Raw genomic sequence first — 17,296 nt, forward strand, 5'->3', positions numbered from 1 at the left:
GAATATACCAGATTGAACTTTCCTGCCATAACACGTTACTTTAATACTTCAAATAATTCAAATAATACTTCAGTATGCAGGTGTGGGACGTTCCAAATGTTCACAAAACACAACAGCATTCCAGAAAACACTACAGCCTTTCAGAAAACACTACAGCATTTCACAAAACACTACAGCATTTCACAAAACGCAACAGCATTTCACAAAATGCAACAGCATTTCACAAAATGCCACCGCCTTTCAGAAAACACAACAGCATTTCAGAAAACACTACTACAGCATTTCACAAAACACCACATCATTTCACAAAACAATACAGCATTTCAGAAAACACCACAGCAGTATATGGTGTTTTGCATTTGCTAACCACACTGTGTTTGTTAGTGAATCATAAGGCATTTGTAAAACTTGTTTAGTTTGTTTGTGGAGTTATGGCAGGAAATTAGCTCCATTCATAATGTTAGGCCAAGATCCGAAAGCAAACACCCATTGCATTTTATTTCATTACAAGATACAAAATGGTACTATGATCCCAGGTCCCTTTTTGGAAAATGCCTTTTATTTAGTGTTCTCTCCATTTTCTTATTTCATAACCAGTGCCAACGAGACTTGTTGACTGCCTTGTATAATATTGTAACTGTCCGAGATATTGGGGCTTCTACTGTGTAATACGAACTCAGGAACTCAGGCACGTCAGTAGCGTCACAGACAGCGCCTCCGTTTGTCGAGTCCACTTCACAAAAACGTCTGCAAATACTGCGCATGCTCACCCACATGTACCCTCCACCTTTATATATACAGTCTATGCCTCAAACCCATTGCTTACAATCCTACAACTTGCAAGAGCATTTTAGGCCTACCACACACAAAAAGCATGAACAGCAAATATTTGTTATTCGATTTTATACATTTTTAACAAGTAAAGTTGATTACAGAATGCCTAGGTTCCATTTAGTGTCACCGTAAAGCTATTCCAGCACAGTACAATGACACCAGTTAACACTAGTCATTGATGTTATATACTAAACCTGTGTTTTCCCAACAATGACAGGTCAAATGTTTTGCTGTGAAAAGCTCTATTGTAGGCTTGTCATCAAACCCTAAAGTAGTCCTAAAACATCCATATATTTTGACATATATTTATAGCTGTAGTATAGACTATGTTTGTAACTGTTTGAATGTGCAATTCCTCGCAGAAATTCATCACAGCACCGTTAATTGAAGTTATTGTAGTGTTGAGCGAGTTTCAGTTTCATATAAATTGTTTGTTAGAAGGTCTTTATTAATTCGCTATGCAAAAAGGACAAGTTTGATGTATGGCTTCCCAGTGTGGCATTTTATTAAGGTATTCACTTGCATGTCCTCCTTTGACTTTACATCCAAAGTCATTCAAGAATATGACTGTGTCTGTTAACCCCTTAACCCTTTACAGTAACAAACTTAAAAAGGGAAAAATGTTTGGGAATATCATTTGAAAAGGCTAGGTAAATGTGTTTGTTTCCTCCCTTTATCCTAACAATGGCCATGTGTTTGTTTTCGTTCTCATCTTTGCTTGTGCAGCTTTGTTTCTGTTTCTTGTCCTGACTGGCCACATTACCAGCTGGAGCCCAATCCCTGCTGACTTTGTGTTGTTGGAGTATGACCTGTCTAAACAGAAACCAGTTGCCCAAAGAATTAAGATAGCAAGTGTGTGGCTGCAATAATTGCCCGATGTCCCTCACTGAGCTCATATGTTTGGCTTGTCATTGTTCCTTTGCAGTCACTTTAGTTACGGCTGGGTTGGCACCTTCCTGTGTCCTCATCAGACAGCGGGTTAATCACACCCCTCGGGGAAGTTGCTATCTTCATCACTGAGTGTCTCTCAAATTATCTAAAATAGCCCTCACTGTCTTTCAATCTTTGTTCACATTCATCTGAATACCACTGTTATGAGTAAATAGATATAATCCTGCAAAAGGAAGCTTGTGCAAGATGAAAATGTAGGAGACAGTAGGCAAACTGCTCTCTTCATTATTGGGCGTAGTATTTGCAGTCACAGCCAGAAATCTTGGCAGGCAGAATTGTAATGTTTGTTTTTGCATATTGTGTTAAATATATGTTTGGCGAACTGATTTGGTATGCAGTTTGATCCAAATGTATCTAAATCATTTGGATGGAAGAAGAATCAATGTTCATTCACTCAAATACTAATCCTGGTTTAGAAATGCATGTCTCCTGATAGTACAGCAAAGGCCTATGGAGAACTTTTCAGATCCTTTCATCAGCCACACAGACACATAGTGTTAATATGCTTTAAACTCCGACTTTAAATGCATCCTAAGGTATGTGGATCAGTGTCTATTTTAGGACTGTCCTCGAGAATTGAATTAGGCCACGAGGCTACTGGACTTCCCCCTATTGGGCAAAAAAGCACACGAACAAGAAAATAAAAGAAGAGAGTAACATGGCACAACCAGAAAATTGTCATTCATGTCAAGTAATGACATTGCATCAAGGTGACAGGTGGTAATTGAGATGTTCAGATAAATGCACACAAGTAACCACTAGCATTCATTACGCATGCTATTGAAAGATAATTTTCTCGTTTCTCATATACTGATTGTGACACCAACTGAGTGAAGCCTACTTTAATAGGAAGGGCACAGCATCAGTTGTAGATTAAACTCAATAGGATGCATTGATCCGTAGCACTGGTTCGCTCCGTGCAGGGTAATGCCTGCCGGATGGTTGACGATCGTGTTATGGTCCCTGTGACATATTTATTTCCTTTTTCCCCCCCTTCCTCTTCACTTATTTGTTCATACTGAATATCACATGCAGCCTATAACGTACCAGAGGGATGTGTGTGAGTGGTGTGATGAACAGAGACAGCAGTAAGAGATGATACTGAGTGTGGTGTGTATGATGCCTCAGATTTAGGAGAACGGGATTGTGCAAACAGACTGTCAGATCAGTGCAGCGGCAGAGAGTGGGACAGCGGGGGTTGTATCGGGGAGGTGGGGTCTGTCCGTCCCATGTGTTGTCGGATGGAGAGAAGAGGGGCAAAGCACAGTGAGTATGAAAGGACACAGAGCGCTACGCAGAGAGAGACTGCAGGCGTGCAGTAACATGGAGGAGCATATATGTTTAAAGAGGATGCAGCAGAGAGTGGATTGATGAGGTAAGAAAGCTGAACTGAGACCGGCTACAAGAAAGCAGTTGTATATTGATTTGTATTTGCTGTTATTAAGAATGAATCTTTCTATTGTAACGTGTGTACAGTGTTTAAGTAAGACATTATAGATGAAGGGGGTATAGGTGTTTAGTAACATGAAGAAATTCAAGCTATTTATTGAGATATCATATAAACAATGTTTGATATGTGGTTGAACTTATAGTGTCCTGAATGAGAGTAACCTTTCTTTCTCCCACAGGTGTATTAGGCATCAGATCTTCAGATACCCGGGGTTAAAGATCTGTCAAACATCTGATAGGCCAACATCCCTTGAAACCTTCATCATGTGACTTTGCGGTGGAGTTTGTAGACCCTCACCATGTTCTCTCTGTGGAATCTGTATCTTCTTCTCCCCCTCTACTTGCCTCTCTCTTTCCATGTCATAGCATTTACTGGAGAAAATGTCAAGGAAACACAACAGCCAGATACAGCAGTGCAGCATCTATCAAAGCTCCCACAGAAACATAATGGATTCGCTTTAGCAGCAAGGAATCCTATGTTTAGGACTGAGAATGTCCAATTTCTGGGTCTACCTGCGAGTTTGCCTTTATTGTCATCTGAGGAGTTAGATAGACAAGGAGTGATTGGAGAATATGAGGATTTACAGGACAGCATAGAGAAAACAAATGTGTTTCCTAAGGAGAAGGGACTTGCCATATTGAGTCCTACTGATACAGAAGATACGACATCCAAGGAGAGAACACAACCAGTAGGACCATCACCAGAAGGCGTACCACCTCAGACATCAAAGTATAAGCCAGCTGAAACGAGTACTGGATCTACTTTGCATTTTACACGGACTGGAGAGAATCGGCCGACTTTCCCAGCTTCGAAGAATGAGAAGATTGTCCCCCAGTTACCATTTCTTCTGTCTGGCCCAATTCCATCAGGCCACGACTCCACAACAACGGTCTCTGGTGGACCTTGGCCTGGCCTTGAGCGCCCAACTCCAACAGCAGCCACATGGCGATGGACCACGGGCCCTGGTATCAGGCAGAGAGAGACACAAGAGGGGACTGTCCCAGTGACAGAGAGCAAAGATGGAATGACTGATATTACAGGACTTAATTTAAACAAAGGAGCGGTCCAAATAGAAGAAGATAAAGGTAAGAGTCATGCCTTGAAATGTAATGCATTTGGAGCATGTACGATTTACTGAACACGATTAAACAAACCCTCTTAGCCTATATCATGAATGGTAAGATTTATAGTCTCATTAAATACCTAAAATAAAATCCACAAGACTCCAGGTCTGTGTGACTGCAGTGTTTCCAATATGTATTCTGCTTGCAGACACAATTATTTTACATTCACAGAATGGATTGCATCACTTCACTCTCCTGAAACATCCCTCCCCGACTGTCCCTAAACCCTCTCTCCCCTCTCTCCCGCTCTCAATCCTTTTATCAGAGGTTCTCCCACTTATTCCTCCACTATCTTGTTGATATAAAAACATTTGCTTTATTTTGCAGACAGTTTGTATTACGCACACTCAAAGGTTACAAGATAATGTGGTGCACATCTGCAGTATTTACTGTACACACACAAATGATGGCACTCACTTGTCAAAGTAAATGATGTGTTGTCCACAAGCATAAGGGGAGGAGGGCTTTAACAGAACTGTGCGAGAAGTGAGCCTTCTTCAAGTTGCCTACACATTTAATACCAGACACAATTGTCAGCCAAATCTATGGTTTGATGAGTAAATGTATCAAATATTACTGACAAAATCCTGTGCTTAGAATGTATCTCTACTTGTGTTGACACAATCACTGCACCTATGATGGAGGACCAGAAATATTAACATTCCAGTTATAACCAGGTTCTGGTGGCTCCATACTGCTTACTTAAAGGCCCTACATTATTTATTAGTTACACAATCACAGCTGCATTATGTGCATTTAATATGACTGCTTGTTCTTGAATAAAGTATGTAACAAATATGATAGCACCTCTTTACCATGCTTAATAATAGCCACACAGAATGAGAGCAGCAATGAGGTCAATACTGGCTAATCAACACACACACACACACACACACACACACACACACACACACACACACACACACACACACACACACACACACACACACACACACACACACACACACACACACACACACACACACACACACACACACACACACACACACAAACACACACACACACACACACACACACACACACACACACACACACACTCTGTGACCCAGTTAGAGATTCTCGGTTACAAGCATGCTCTGTTTTATAATGGATTAACTTCCAACATGGCAAATTCTCGTCTTTTTTGGAAAATAAAGACTGTGGGTATGATTTACTTTGAACTCTATCAATCGGTTAGTTCATTTGTAAATGAATGTCCCTATTATTAAAATGTCATAATCAGCCTGCTGAAGTTCCCCAGGAGATTTCTGCCATTTGCCAACTGAGAACATCAGTTATGTGTTCATTTAAAATGTCTACCTTGTGGTTCTCTGTTGATACAACAAATAGGTCGGTAATGTTTCCTTTATTTATACTTCTTTACAGATGACCTCAAAGAAGATAACCCGCCTCTCTCAAACACCAATGGCACAATCTGCAAACCTTCAAACCAGTCGTGGACTCCCACCTACCCGGAGGATTTTACCCCTGACGAGTCTGTGCGCCCCTCTCTGCCTCTCAGCCCTGTGCTGTTTGTCCCTCTGTATTCGGACTGGAACTCTGCCCTCGCCACATGGGGATTTGCATGGGAAGCACATGTGTATGGACTGGGGTCTGTCTTTACCGTATTCGGCCTAATCTCTGTAGTTTGCCTTTTAGGCCTGCCCCTGCGATGTCCTCCGGGAAGCCCCTACTTCACTCTTCTGCACTTGTTCCTCCTAGCATTTGCCGGGATCCAAGCTTTCTGTTTGCTCTATGATGCTTACAATCACCAAGATCGTCTTCTCCCTCTGAGCTCTATGCTTCTCTCGAATCTGCCCTTCCCCTGTTTGATTTCCGCCTTCTCCCTTGCTTTCCTACTTCTTTCCTTGCGCTCCCGTTCACATCTTTCACTCCCACTTGCTAACTCCACCTCGTTCACAGCCTTGCCTAAGCCTTGCCTGTTACTGTGTATGTCCCTGTTGTATTCTGGGGTCTCTCTAGGGTGTGTTGGCTTGCTTCAGTTCTTCCACAGCCTCCCCTTTGCGATCCTGCTATTCCCTCAGGGTTTGTTTGTATGTCTTACTATCTTTCTCTCTGGCTCCTACCTAATCTTCTACTGCTTGATGCAATTCGACACCAAACACATCTACAGGCTGAATGACAACGAAGAGAGTGGAGGATCTCCTGAAGGGATGCGACCTGCGAGTTGCCCCTTTGCCAAAGTGGAGGACTGGGGCAGGGCAGCAGGGGCTGGAGTAGGAGCGTCGTTGTGTTTGTTAGGATGTGGAGGCCTCCAGTTTTATGGGATCCTGCATGCTCTTGGTTTAGGAGGGGTTGATGGCTATGGGTTCCAGCCCTGGCCTTGGTGGGGTTACCAGGTAGGCTGCAGACTCTGTGAGGTTGGGGTGTGTCTGGGCTTGTCAATTATTGGTTCACACCCTATATTCTGTCACAGTAACTCCTCTATCAAGACTATAACTCGTCCCCGGCCAGGGTCTTGGTCCCGCCTCTCCTGCAGCTCCCCTTCACGAGGGCTCACCCTGCTCTCTCAGGGACGTGCAGATTTGCCTATCCTCTCCTCTCACGATACTTGGTCCCAAGGTAAGCAAGAAAAGCTGGTGGTCTGTGATGTTTCCACAAAAGGACAGTCAGAGGCACTCCCTCTTTTCTCAATGCTGAATTCTACTGGAAATGGGCTAGTCTCCAAGTCCAGACAAACCCAGATCACCATACTGCCGCTCCCTACACCCCCAACCCCACCGCACAAGCATCAAAATGCAGTTGAGTCCCAGCTATCGTCACTGGATAGCCTGGAACTGGAGGCAGATACTACACTGGATCTGCGGCCCCCTTCTCCCATAGACCTGTCCCGCAGCATTGACCAGGCTCTGTTCAGTGAATCCATATTCTCTCACAGTATCTTTGGTTTGCCAGGACTCTATCACGCTTCTTCCAGCCTCTCTTTGAGCTCTCCTAGCCAAGATGCGTCTAACCTAGGGCCTAGCTCTGTGGAAAATGCCCTCTACCGAACCTCTTCCTGTGGTGATGCGGATCAAGAGAATGCCCTATCCAGATCAGGGGCTTCCCAGGCACAAAGCTCTTTGACATCTCACTGCAAGCAAACAATATCACCAGAGCAATGGGACTGGAAAGAAAGCATCTCTGGTTCAACCCAGGGTCTGTGCAGCAATCCCAAAGAGAACGAAAAACTACGCTTGCACTCCTGGACAAACAGGGGTCAGAACTTTGCTCAGAGCAGCCTCCCACAATCAATTCCCCACCTGTCTTACCACAGGCGCTACCGAACCCTGAGCTTAGCCTCCCAGGACAGTCGTGGATCCGGACAACTGGCAGAGACTAAACACCTGAGTGAAAGCAAACAGCTTGAATGGGATATGGCTGTTCAGGCAGAGTTTGTCAACGTGTGCAGACAAATTGACACTCTGAGTGTTTGCAGTGACACCATTGAATTATAAATGTCCAGTTCGGATTTAAATGCACTTGACATTGTACAGAAAAAGCAGACCCTGATATTGTTAAGTAAGTAATTAAATTGTAAATCGTTTAAGTTATACGGATGGAAATATCTACCTTAACTAACAAAAGGGGAATATTGATATTGACATTATTATGTAGATCTAATTTATTTTGTATAAATACTGTACTGTTGATATGATATTCAAAATTTGATTGTAAAGGTTGTCTTTATCAACTTGTGGTATTTTAACTGAAATTGTCATTCCATTCACACATTCACGAATGTCAATCTATTGCTCAAGACCGCAAATGCTTTGCTTTCATCTAAAGCAGGAGTTTTAATATTTATATAACTGGCATGTTGAGGTTTTTTTTTTTTAAAGGGATAAACAGGTAAAGGAAATCCTCCTTTAATAGAGAGAACAGACAATATTGAATCAAACAAAGGCTCGTTCTACACCATTAATCTACTGTTCTGTTTTCAATAGTGAATAGTGAGACATTTTACAAATATTGAGATAAGCTTCTTTGGTTTCTAGCCCTAAAGGTAGACAAATACAAATATAATTGAGTGCCAGATGTGTTTGATGTTGAAAGCGTAATATTTTGCCAAGACATGATCGGTATCTAGCTGCTTATTGAGTTGTATACAGAGTGGGCAAACATTAACTACTATGAACAAACATTTTGGCATGTAGTTCATTCATAAAATTGGTTATTATGTGTTTCAGCGTGATGTAATACATTTGGAAATTCAAGGCAAAGTCATATACAGGATGAGTTTTCTTCCATGTTTTTCCTGCTTGGCCAACAATGTCAGAATTATATTTTTTTTAAAAGATAAATGTAAAGAATGTTGTAGCACCTACAGTGATATGCAATAATCTGAGGTCTTTTTAATCTACCGGAGGGGGGCAAACTCTGGGCCCACAGTTAATGTGAGAGGCTTGAATTTAAAATTGAAGTAGTAACATTTTGAAAATAGTGTTATCTATTGGTAACAACACATTTCACTTATTAGACAAATAAGTCAAATGTGGGATTTTCTGGAGCTATAAGAGAGAAAATAAAACAATATGAATATGACCTTGTCAGAATTGTCTTTATTCATGCAACACTATTTACAGAGATTTTCATTTGAAAGCCTTATGAGGGATAGAAGAAAATATACATTACAAGATACAAGTCATATATATATATTTAAATTATTAGGAACTGTGGTCAGCCAGTTCAATAGCTTAGCTCTTTGGCTGCATGTCTTTACTAATAAAGTCCCACTGTTAATCGTGGACCAACATGTGTAATACCAAAGATGGTAAGTACCGCCCAGACAAATAAATCACATTTAAAAACTGATAAATTAACTTGGATTAACATTTGCTCACAATTTTATCAAGAAATAAATCCAACTTGACTTCATAGCTCTATTTCATTGACTCAGCATTTAATTGTTTAAAGACTGAGCCTGGAAAAAGGACAAATAACTACCTATGTTATGTATTATATATAAATATAAACCTATGTAATTTATCATGTCCTTTTTAGCAAAATTAAACTATGGAATATCAAAACATGTAGAACCAATGTGACACAGACTAATCTGTATTGGAAATTCAAAATGACAGTGATATTTGTCAATTATAATCACACTAAAATGTGTAGTCTTCAGTCTTGTCAAGCAAATATTGTGTTGATTAGTATTTTCTGTGCCAAATAAAGTGAACAGCGGAATGTCTAGAGTGCGATATCACATTATCACTTTAAAGCGCTCCTTGTTACAAATATGTACAGTATGTATGAATTAAAGCTGATGCTATGCTTTGGTCCCTTCTGAAACCGCAGCAGTACATTTAGGTAGCTCATCGGCTAGAGGTGAAATTACATGCAAGGTATTTTCTTAAACAAGATATAACTGGTGTTGTGAGAAGCTAAAGAGAACAAAATGTTACTTGACCTACTATGAGTTTCTTTCAGGCTCGGTTAGCTTTATACACAAGGTGTCAGCAGAGAGCTGATAGTGAAACCATCAAATATATTGGTTCTTTACTCTGTTAATAAAATAAAATTTTGAAACTTTATGCCAAATACCTTTTATCCTTCTTTTGTTAATAAAATATCTAACTGCTAGATTCTCTGCAAAAATATTTTGTTATAAATACAAAATGTGCATGGAGGCATAGGGCTGCACCTCTGCAAGCCTTGTTGTACAATCCAGTATCTATATGGTGCAGTTTGAAGGCCAACAAGAAAGGGGCCTTTTATTACGTCAGCACTGATAAGCTTGTCCTAAAGTAGTTAATTAAATCAGTTTGCTTGTTGAAGGGGATAGAGAATAGTTAATTGCATTACCTTAACTAGACCTTGGCCCCACGGGTAGAAAGACAGATAATGAGTTTATGTGGGGACATGCGTGGTTGAAAGAGTGCAAAGATGAATCTTCAAATTCACCTTAAGGTGTTTTGTTTAGTTTATCTTTGGAGGGGTCAATGAGTAGACAAGACAGTGTTGGAGTGTAAATGGTGCTGAGCTTGATCACATGCGCCCGGTGCCTCTGCTCATAGCTGCTGGGATCGGGACATTTGGTCCTAGGCGAGTGTTTCCTCTTCCTCCACTCTCAGTAAAGTCGTTTCTCGTAACTAAGCATGACAAATTAAATAAAGAATGTAAGTGTTTTCTATGTTTCCATAACAATTCAACAGTAACAAAGCAAACTTGGATGGTGATGAGTGAATGAAAGAAGAAGATGGAAGTGGGATTATGACGGGGAAGTACTTACATGGCACAAAAGAATATCTAATGTGATAGCATGGGTCAGAAAAGAGGAAGAGAAAATACACACTTAGATTGTTAGTGCCTTAACTGTTATAAAGTCAATGTTACATATTTAACCGGTGAGGACAGACAAACTACCTATATACAGGTACTACAAATACAATTAGACTGTAGAGATTGGACTGCAGAGTTAAAGACACAGGTGTTGAAGAAGAAGGGGAAAGGTCAGAATCTAGGGGTCAAAGTTCAGACTTACGAGTGAAGGCCGTGGACTCCTCCTTCCATCTGAGCAGACATGGTTCTTTTCTCAAACTTCAGCTCCCCAGAGTACATCATGGACCTGGTGCAAAGACACCTCGTTAAAAATCGAAATCCCTTATATACCAAATAGCTTATACACACGCACACATGCTTACCTTAAAATCGACAAACTCTTGGCTCCTATGTCCTGACAGCCATGTTGGATACCAGCAATGAGATAAGGAGCGAACTTATGGATGGAGCCTTTATCTGTTACTGATCCTGAGACACCTTGAGCCACCTTCACCTTATCTCCCTCGCTGGATACACAATTCACATAGAGAGAGACATAAATGTATCACATTGACATCCAATGACTGTACATTTTTCAAAGGGCCTCTGTAACCCCAATTCCTCACCTGAAGTAGCGTTTCTGACTGTTATTTTTTTCCATGGCGTCCAAGGAGCCCATTCCTCTGTACTTCTTCAGACGCACACCGTCTGAAAAGAAATATTCTCCTGGGGCTTCAGTGGTTGCTGCGAGCAACGACCCCATCATCACTGAGGGCAAAAACACGAGGGCAACAAAAGGTTATGCTGACTGCAGAAGACGACAGGCAAGGGCAAAAATACTATACTGTTTTTATTTGAGGAAAAAGTCAAATGATAACATATAAGACTTCAGAAAGCACTAGAACGCTTTTCTACCTGTAGATGCTCCCAGAGCCAGAGCTTTCACAACATGTCCAACAGTTTGAATGCCTCCATCAGCAATAACTGGCACTCCAAAACGTCGAGCATACTCTGCAACCTTGTACACCGATGTTCCTTGGGGCCGTCCACATGCCATCACTGAGGAACAAGAGCAATAGTGTATGGTATAAACCTGTGTTACATGTAATAATAAAAATAGACTGGTTGTTGTTGACATGGCTGCATTATTGATCATACCTTCCTGTGTGATACAGATGGAGCCACATCCCATGCCCACTCTCAGGGCGTCAACACCAGCGTCAATGAGGTTTTTGGCCTGAGCAGCTGTCACCACTAGAGGGAGATAGACACAAAGAAAAGAGCTTAACATGAGCGATATGGGGAAGATAAATAGGGAGATTTAGTACCATAAATGCACAAGAAAGCCCTGAGGCTAGTAGAGAGCTTACCATTTCCTCCGACTACCTGTAGTTCAGGATGTTTCTGTTTGATGTAGTTTATCATGTTGATCTGATACACTGAGTTTCCTTGGGAGGAATCCTGTTATGCAAAGAAAGTTCATTTGTTTCAATGAGCGATCAGGCACCTACTGTATCTCAAATGTAAACAAAAAAAGGAAATTGGAATAGTTCATATTCAATATAAAATATCAAGGACAAAAAGTTTGACATGATTCCTATACCTATATAAAGAGGTTGAGGAATTATCTGACTATTATGTGCTATGCAATCAGAATCCAGTCTAGAACTAACCCAGAGATTAATCATATTATAGTCACAACCTACCAGAACGACCACGTCTACTCCAGCCTGCATGAGGAGGTCCAGTCTGTAATGGTCGTCCTCCCTCGTGCCAATAGCAGCTCCACACAGCAGCTGTTTGCGAGAGTCCTTGGAAGCCAGAGGATAATCTCTGTTCTTTTTCAAGTCGGTCCTTGCAATAATGGCAACCAGCTCATCACTGTCATTCACTATGGGGAGCTTACCTAGCAGAGCCAGAGTGGGACGAGAGTGAGTGATGGACGAAAGAGAAATTCCAAAATATGCATTTGAATCCAAGATAAATGTACTTTTGCCTCACAGTAGCGTGGCCTACTTCACATATTTACCTTTTTTGCTACGTTGCAGTATATCATTAGCCTCTTTCAGTGTGACTCCAGCTGGGGCAACAACTAAATCTTCTCTTTTTGTCATTGCCTGAATCAAAAAGACATTTTAATGATTCAAACAGTAAAGTACACGTTTATCGCTAAACCACCCACTTCTTTGACATAATTGCTGCATATACTGTGTATATACAGTATAGAACAAATGAACAGCCATACACCTACTTCCTCCAGGGGTCTGTCATGGTCCTTCTCAGACAGGAAGTCTATGTCTCTGGAGGTGACGATACCGACCAGCTTGCTGCCCATCTTGCCAGTCTCTGTAACAGGGATCCCAGAGAAACCATGGCGTGTCTTTGCCTCAAACACGTCCCCCACTGTGTGTCGAGGACTCATCACCACTGGGTCTGTAATGAAGCCCTGCTCAAATTTCTGGCAAGAACAAAAACACAAGTTTTAAGGGGTTAGAGGCCAGTCAATGTAAGTCGTTTTCTTCTTATTGGGAAAAAGTGTTGTTATGGGAGCTACAGTGTCACAGATGACTATGTCAATAGTCACTCTATGTTTTTGTCAACTTGGTTCATCTTACCTTGACTTTGCGGACCTCGTTGGCCTGGAACTCAGCAGTACAGTTATGATGAATTATTCCAATCCCACCCATCAACTGAAAACAACCAATCAGGGACATGGGAGGAAATAATTAATTGATGAATGATTGAATGAACACTGAACATTTATTTAAGGCCTTCAATATTCCTGGTAGAGTCTGTGGTGCAGGACGATGCTAAGCTGAGTGTAAAACATTGTATGGTGGTGCAGGGTTTTTACTCACTGCCATGGCGATGGCCATGGATGACTCTGTGACTGTATCCATGGGAGATGAAATGAGAGGTGTCTTCAGTGTTATCTTTCTTGTCAATGCAGAGGTAAGATCCTAAAAATCACGTGCATTTGGAAAAAAAAAAATCAGCTTTAATTAAAGATATAAATACACATTTAAAATGACATGGCATACTACTGACAAGCAAGGTCCTGCAGTGTTGCAGCTATAGGACAATGCTACCCATTTGTTAACCAAAAGTTAAGGTTGGTTTTTGTATGCCGTGTAAGAGCCTAAAAGCCAGCTTGGCCGATTAGAGGCCGCCTTGTTGAATCCACCTGCTGAGTGTTAGGTGACGCATGGGTGTGTCTGTTTTTAACACCTGCTATCGAGCAATAACCCATGTGACCTAGGCAAGTAGGCATGAAATTAATTTAAAGTCCCAGCAGAGCTTGCAAAGACGAAAACAAAGCAAGTGAAATAAACAACCCTGTGCTCTAAGGAACATAACAACGAGTTAGGGATTCATTACAAGCATTACAGCAAACCTTGTCTGTTCTTGTGAATTATGGTCAGGAATTTGACTTAGCAGCAAAAATTGTTTTTAATTGAGACCAATGATGAGAACATATTTGTGGACAATAGGAAATGTGAAAAATGAAGAAAGTGTTCTGTGTGCATCACCTATAAAACAAATCTAACAAAACAAACACCAGGGAACAGTTTGTCACTTGAGTGATAAGCGAGAGAGGGTTGTGACACTTACCACCTCATCAGAAGTAAAATCTATGAAACCAGGCAGGATCAAGAAGTCACTGAGAGGAAAGACAAAACAGACACACGTGAATATCAATATTGTGAACTGAAAAAGTATGCCATGAATGAAAAATCCATATTAATACAATGACCTCCATAAACAAGATGAATGTAGCTTTAGATGTGAACTATGCAGAGCAAATTATATTCCTACAATGCATCATTTTTTAGAGGCTGCTGTGAGCAGACATAATCTGTCAACCCTCTAAACTGGTCTGCATTTATCCTCTGCACACTGATAAACCCTGCATATAGCCTCCATTAAGGAAACCACACCAACACCCATTAACACACTGATATGTGCACACACACTCACCCACTGCTATTAATGTCTGAAAGCCATCCTTGAAAGTAGTATTACACATACTAATCCACAATATAATACCCAGGCAGATGTGTCATCACTGATATTACTAAACATTTAATGGAAGGCATTGATTGCATAATTCTACTGTGTATTTCTGTATGTGCACATGCACGGCATACCACGTGAGCAAATGCATCCGTGTCAGTGTGTGATACCATGAAATGAGGTAGTAAAATGTATCGGTTATGTTTTGTGTTTTTTTGCATTTCTTACTTGTATGTAAGTCCATCGCCGATTGCAAAGAGTTGTTGTGCTGTTAGTCCATCTTCAGGAACATAACCTGTGCCTCCACTGATCAAGTAGTCTGCCATGCTGGAGTATAAACACACACAGAGAGCCACACACATGCAAACATGATATACCTGAAATTTGTGACGTCAAGTGTGAATATTTTTGTATACATACAGGACAATTTATAGATGACACAAATGTTATATTATAATACATGACATTATGTCATCAAGCTGACACTTTTATCAGAGGGTCTTACACACACTTCAACACTGTATACATGTAGTTCACAGAATCATTTGGGGTTAATTATCTTGCCCTTGTTGACTGTGGAGACTGTGGATTCAACCATTGAACCAATCTGATTGGTATACACACATTTACCGCCAAACCATATGTATCACATATTTCACTGGACCACAGTTACTGGTGCATACATCTATTCAAATATTTTAAAAAGGTTTAGTCTGTATGCATGTATCCCTTGTGCGTAACATGTTGTTTTATCTTGTTTCTTTCTTCACCTCTGTTTCTTAAACACAGGCTGCAGACTATTGCAAATGTTGGACTGGTCACCCAAACAGTAACAAAAGGGATCTGTTCTTGTCTGTGAATACTCTTTATATACACCTGTGACGGCAGTGCTGGTAAGAGATTTGGTTTTCTGCAAAGGAAGCTGATAAACAGGCTTTTAAAAGCACATAACCAGTGCTGCTGGAAAGTGAAAATATCTCAGATCTTATAGTATGAGCCATGTGGTGACAGACTGACCTCTCTGGTTCATATCCAGCTTGGATACGTGTAGCACTGTAGCGCTGGGCTGCAGTCTCATGCCCATGTCCATGTGGTGAGGGGGGGACATAGGCCCCGTAGGGAAGGGGTTGTTCCCCATCTCTGTTTAAGATGCGAGGCCGCGCTGGTTCCATGTCCCCAACGATCCTCCGGTAGTCGATTTGGTAAGTGTCTCTGTCCCCTTCTCCAAACCGGTCATAACCATGACCCTCCATCTCTAAGAAATCCAGGGCTACGACCTCCACAGGGCCCCAACACCTCACACACACACACACACCCACACACTCAAACACACACAGTCACAGCACTTCTGACCTGTTTCATGCACACAGCTTCACACCTTTACCAGCAAGTTAACAGTGGTTCGAGCAGCTCCCACACAGCTTGTTCAGTTTTAAGCACTGATAAACAGCTTTGAGTGCATGTTCACATAAATACCTTTCATGCACAGCTGAACTTGGGAGGAAGCAGTTTTGCCATCGGTTTTATATCCAGTATGGCCAGATGATTTTTCTCAATAATCCCAAAACTGCAGAGAAGCAGCAGCAAAAGTCCAGTTTGTTTTCCCGTTTCTCAGCTCTGGTCACCGGAGTTTGAGGCCAGGCCCTCAGGCAGGAGCACAGAGCTTTCAGCTAACCTGTTGATTAAGTCTTAGCACACTGAATTTAGAAATCCGTGTCTCCCAGCTGGAGGCATGAGCAGCCCCTCGGGAGAAGAGTCAGTTCTTGCTGAGGTGGCACAGACGTGTCCCTCTAGAGGCCCAGAGTGCACTGCTGCTTGATTATCTATGAAGCTTCTCTCTACTCTGTTCTCCTGGTGCCTGCTGAGCTTAACTCTGTTTCTGACAGTAGCAGACGTCACTCTCCTACAAAGAGGATTGGGAGCATTAATGCAGGATGGGGTGGGGTGAGATGGGTGTGTAGGGTGGAGTGAGGCAGGAGGACTGAGGAGGAGAAGGATGGGTCAAGATGACACTTGAACGCACTTTCCCCACTGAGGATTAACATGTTGTAGAGGTGTGTTGTTTTTTCAGAGAGACAGAGCTGTGAATGAGACAAAGGTCAAATCCCAGAATACTTTTATGCCGCCAGTTTAGCTACTTTGAGACAGAGGGGAGAGACAGATAGAGAGACAGGCAGACAGAAGTGTCCATGTGAGAGAAAGAGAAACATTTGTTTATACTTAAGCTAGTTAAATTATTTTCTGTCATAGCAATGCCACAAAATCTGTTTATGGAAATTCATAGAAAATCACATGTTGAGAATACTGTCAATCATATCGGATACAACATTTTATCACCAGAAAAGAAGGTAAACGAGTGAAAGAAAATAACTCACAATTAAAGTAAAATGAAGGTAAATGAATGCACGAAAGGTGGTTTGAAAATTCACTACACACGTGTGAACTGTCTTCATGTTTTTTCTCTTAATCAGCTCAGCGTATTGACCAGTGTTCAGTGTGAGAGGGGTGAACAACAAACCTTTGCAAGGAACTAAAACATGAGTAACTGTACTGGCCAAGATTCCCCCTTGACGCCATCATCTGCAGGTGACTGACTGACTGCTTCTGACAGTTACTGGGAGATTGAACCAGAAAAGCCTCTTACAGTCTCTCTCTCTCT

The 17,296-nt window shown here is 41.5% G+C and overlaps 2 protein-coding genes across 3 annotated transcripts; one reads left to right on the forward strand and one right to left on the reverse strand.

Annotated features, from left to right (window-relative positions):
• The first annotated feature begins 2,971 nt into the window (after window positions 1-2,971).
• On the forward strand, window positions 2,972-8,904 carry prrt4a (proline rich transmembrane protein 4a). Its single transcript, XM_079682355.1, has 3 exons — window positions 2,972-3,160; window positions 3,414-4,320; window positions 5,746-8,904. Exons 2-3 carry the CDS (start codon window positions 3,534-3,536, stop codon window positions 7,815-7,817), a joined length of 2,859 nt encoding a protein of 952 aa, XP_079538481.1. The 5' UTR covers window positions 2,972-3,160; window positions 3,414-3,533; the 3' UTR covers window positions 7,818-8,904.
• Window positions 8,905-8,934: 30 nt separating this feature from the next.
• LOC307041960 (inosine-5'-monophosphate dehydrogenase 1b-like) lies at window positions 8,935-16,276 on the reverse strand. Of its 2 annotated transcripts, XM_079685577.1 has the most exons (16): window positions 15,655-16,276; window positions 14,866-14,964; window positions 14,236-14,284; window positions 13,482-13,583; window positions 13,239-13,313; window positions 12,875-13,081; window positions 12,653-12,740; window positions 12,330-12,529; window positions 11,994-12,084; window positions 11,782-11,877; window positions 11,539-11,682; window positions 11,250-11,391; window positions 11,007-11,150; window positions 10,847-10,930; window positions 10,595-10,611; window positions 8,935-10,454 (listed from the first exon to the last, which is right to left on the reverse strand). In XM_079685577.1, the coding sequence occupies exons 1-16, from the start codon at window positions 15,888-15,890 to the stop codon at window positions 10,351-10,353; spliced, it is 1,878 nt and encodes a 625-aa protein (XP_079541703.1). In that variant the 5' UTR covers window positions 15,891-16,276; the 3' UTR covers window positions 8,935-10,350. The 2 variants fall into 2 exon arrangements, with proteins under 2 accessions (XP_079541703.1, XP_079541704.1); XM_079685578.1 differs by lacking the exon at window positions 10,595-10,611.
• Between the last annotated feature and the right edge of the window lie 1,020 nt (window positions 16,277-17,296).

This window comes from Notothenia rossii, assembly GCF_949606895.1.
Source record: "Notothenia rossii genome assembly, chromosome: 5".
Classification (NCBI taxonomy): Eukaryota; Metazoa; Chordata; class Actinopteri; order Perciformes; family Nototheniidae; genus Notothenia; species Notothenia rossii.

Excerpts from the sequence above, each read along its gene's own strand:
- prrt4a (XM_079682355.1), top strand. The coding sequence starts at position 3,534 with ATGTTCTCTCTGTGGAATCTGTATCTTCTTCTCCCCCTCTACTTGCCT. Across the intron at positions 4,321-5,745 it reads CCAAATAGAAGAAGATAAAG|ATGACCTCAAAGAAGATAAC; the intron begins GTAAGAGTCATG and ends ACTTCTTTACAG.
- LOC307041960 (XM_079685577.1), bottom strand. The coding sequence starts at position 15,890 with ATGGAGGGTCATGGTTATGACCGGTTTGGAGAAGGGGACAGAGACACT. Across the intron at positions 14,285-14,865 it reads GGCGATGGACTTACATACAA|TGACTTCTTGATCCTGCCTG; the intron begins GTAAGAAATGCA and ends CTTTCCTCTCAG. Across the intron at positions 13,584-14,235 it reads ATTTTACTTCTGATGAGGTG|GATCTTACCTCTGCATTGAC; the intron begins GTAAGTGTCACA and ends CGTGATTTTTAG.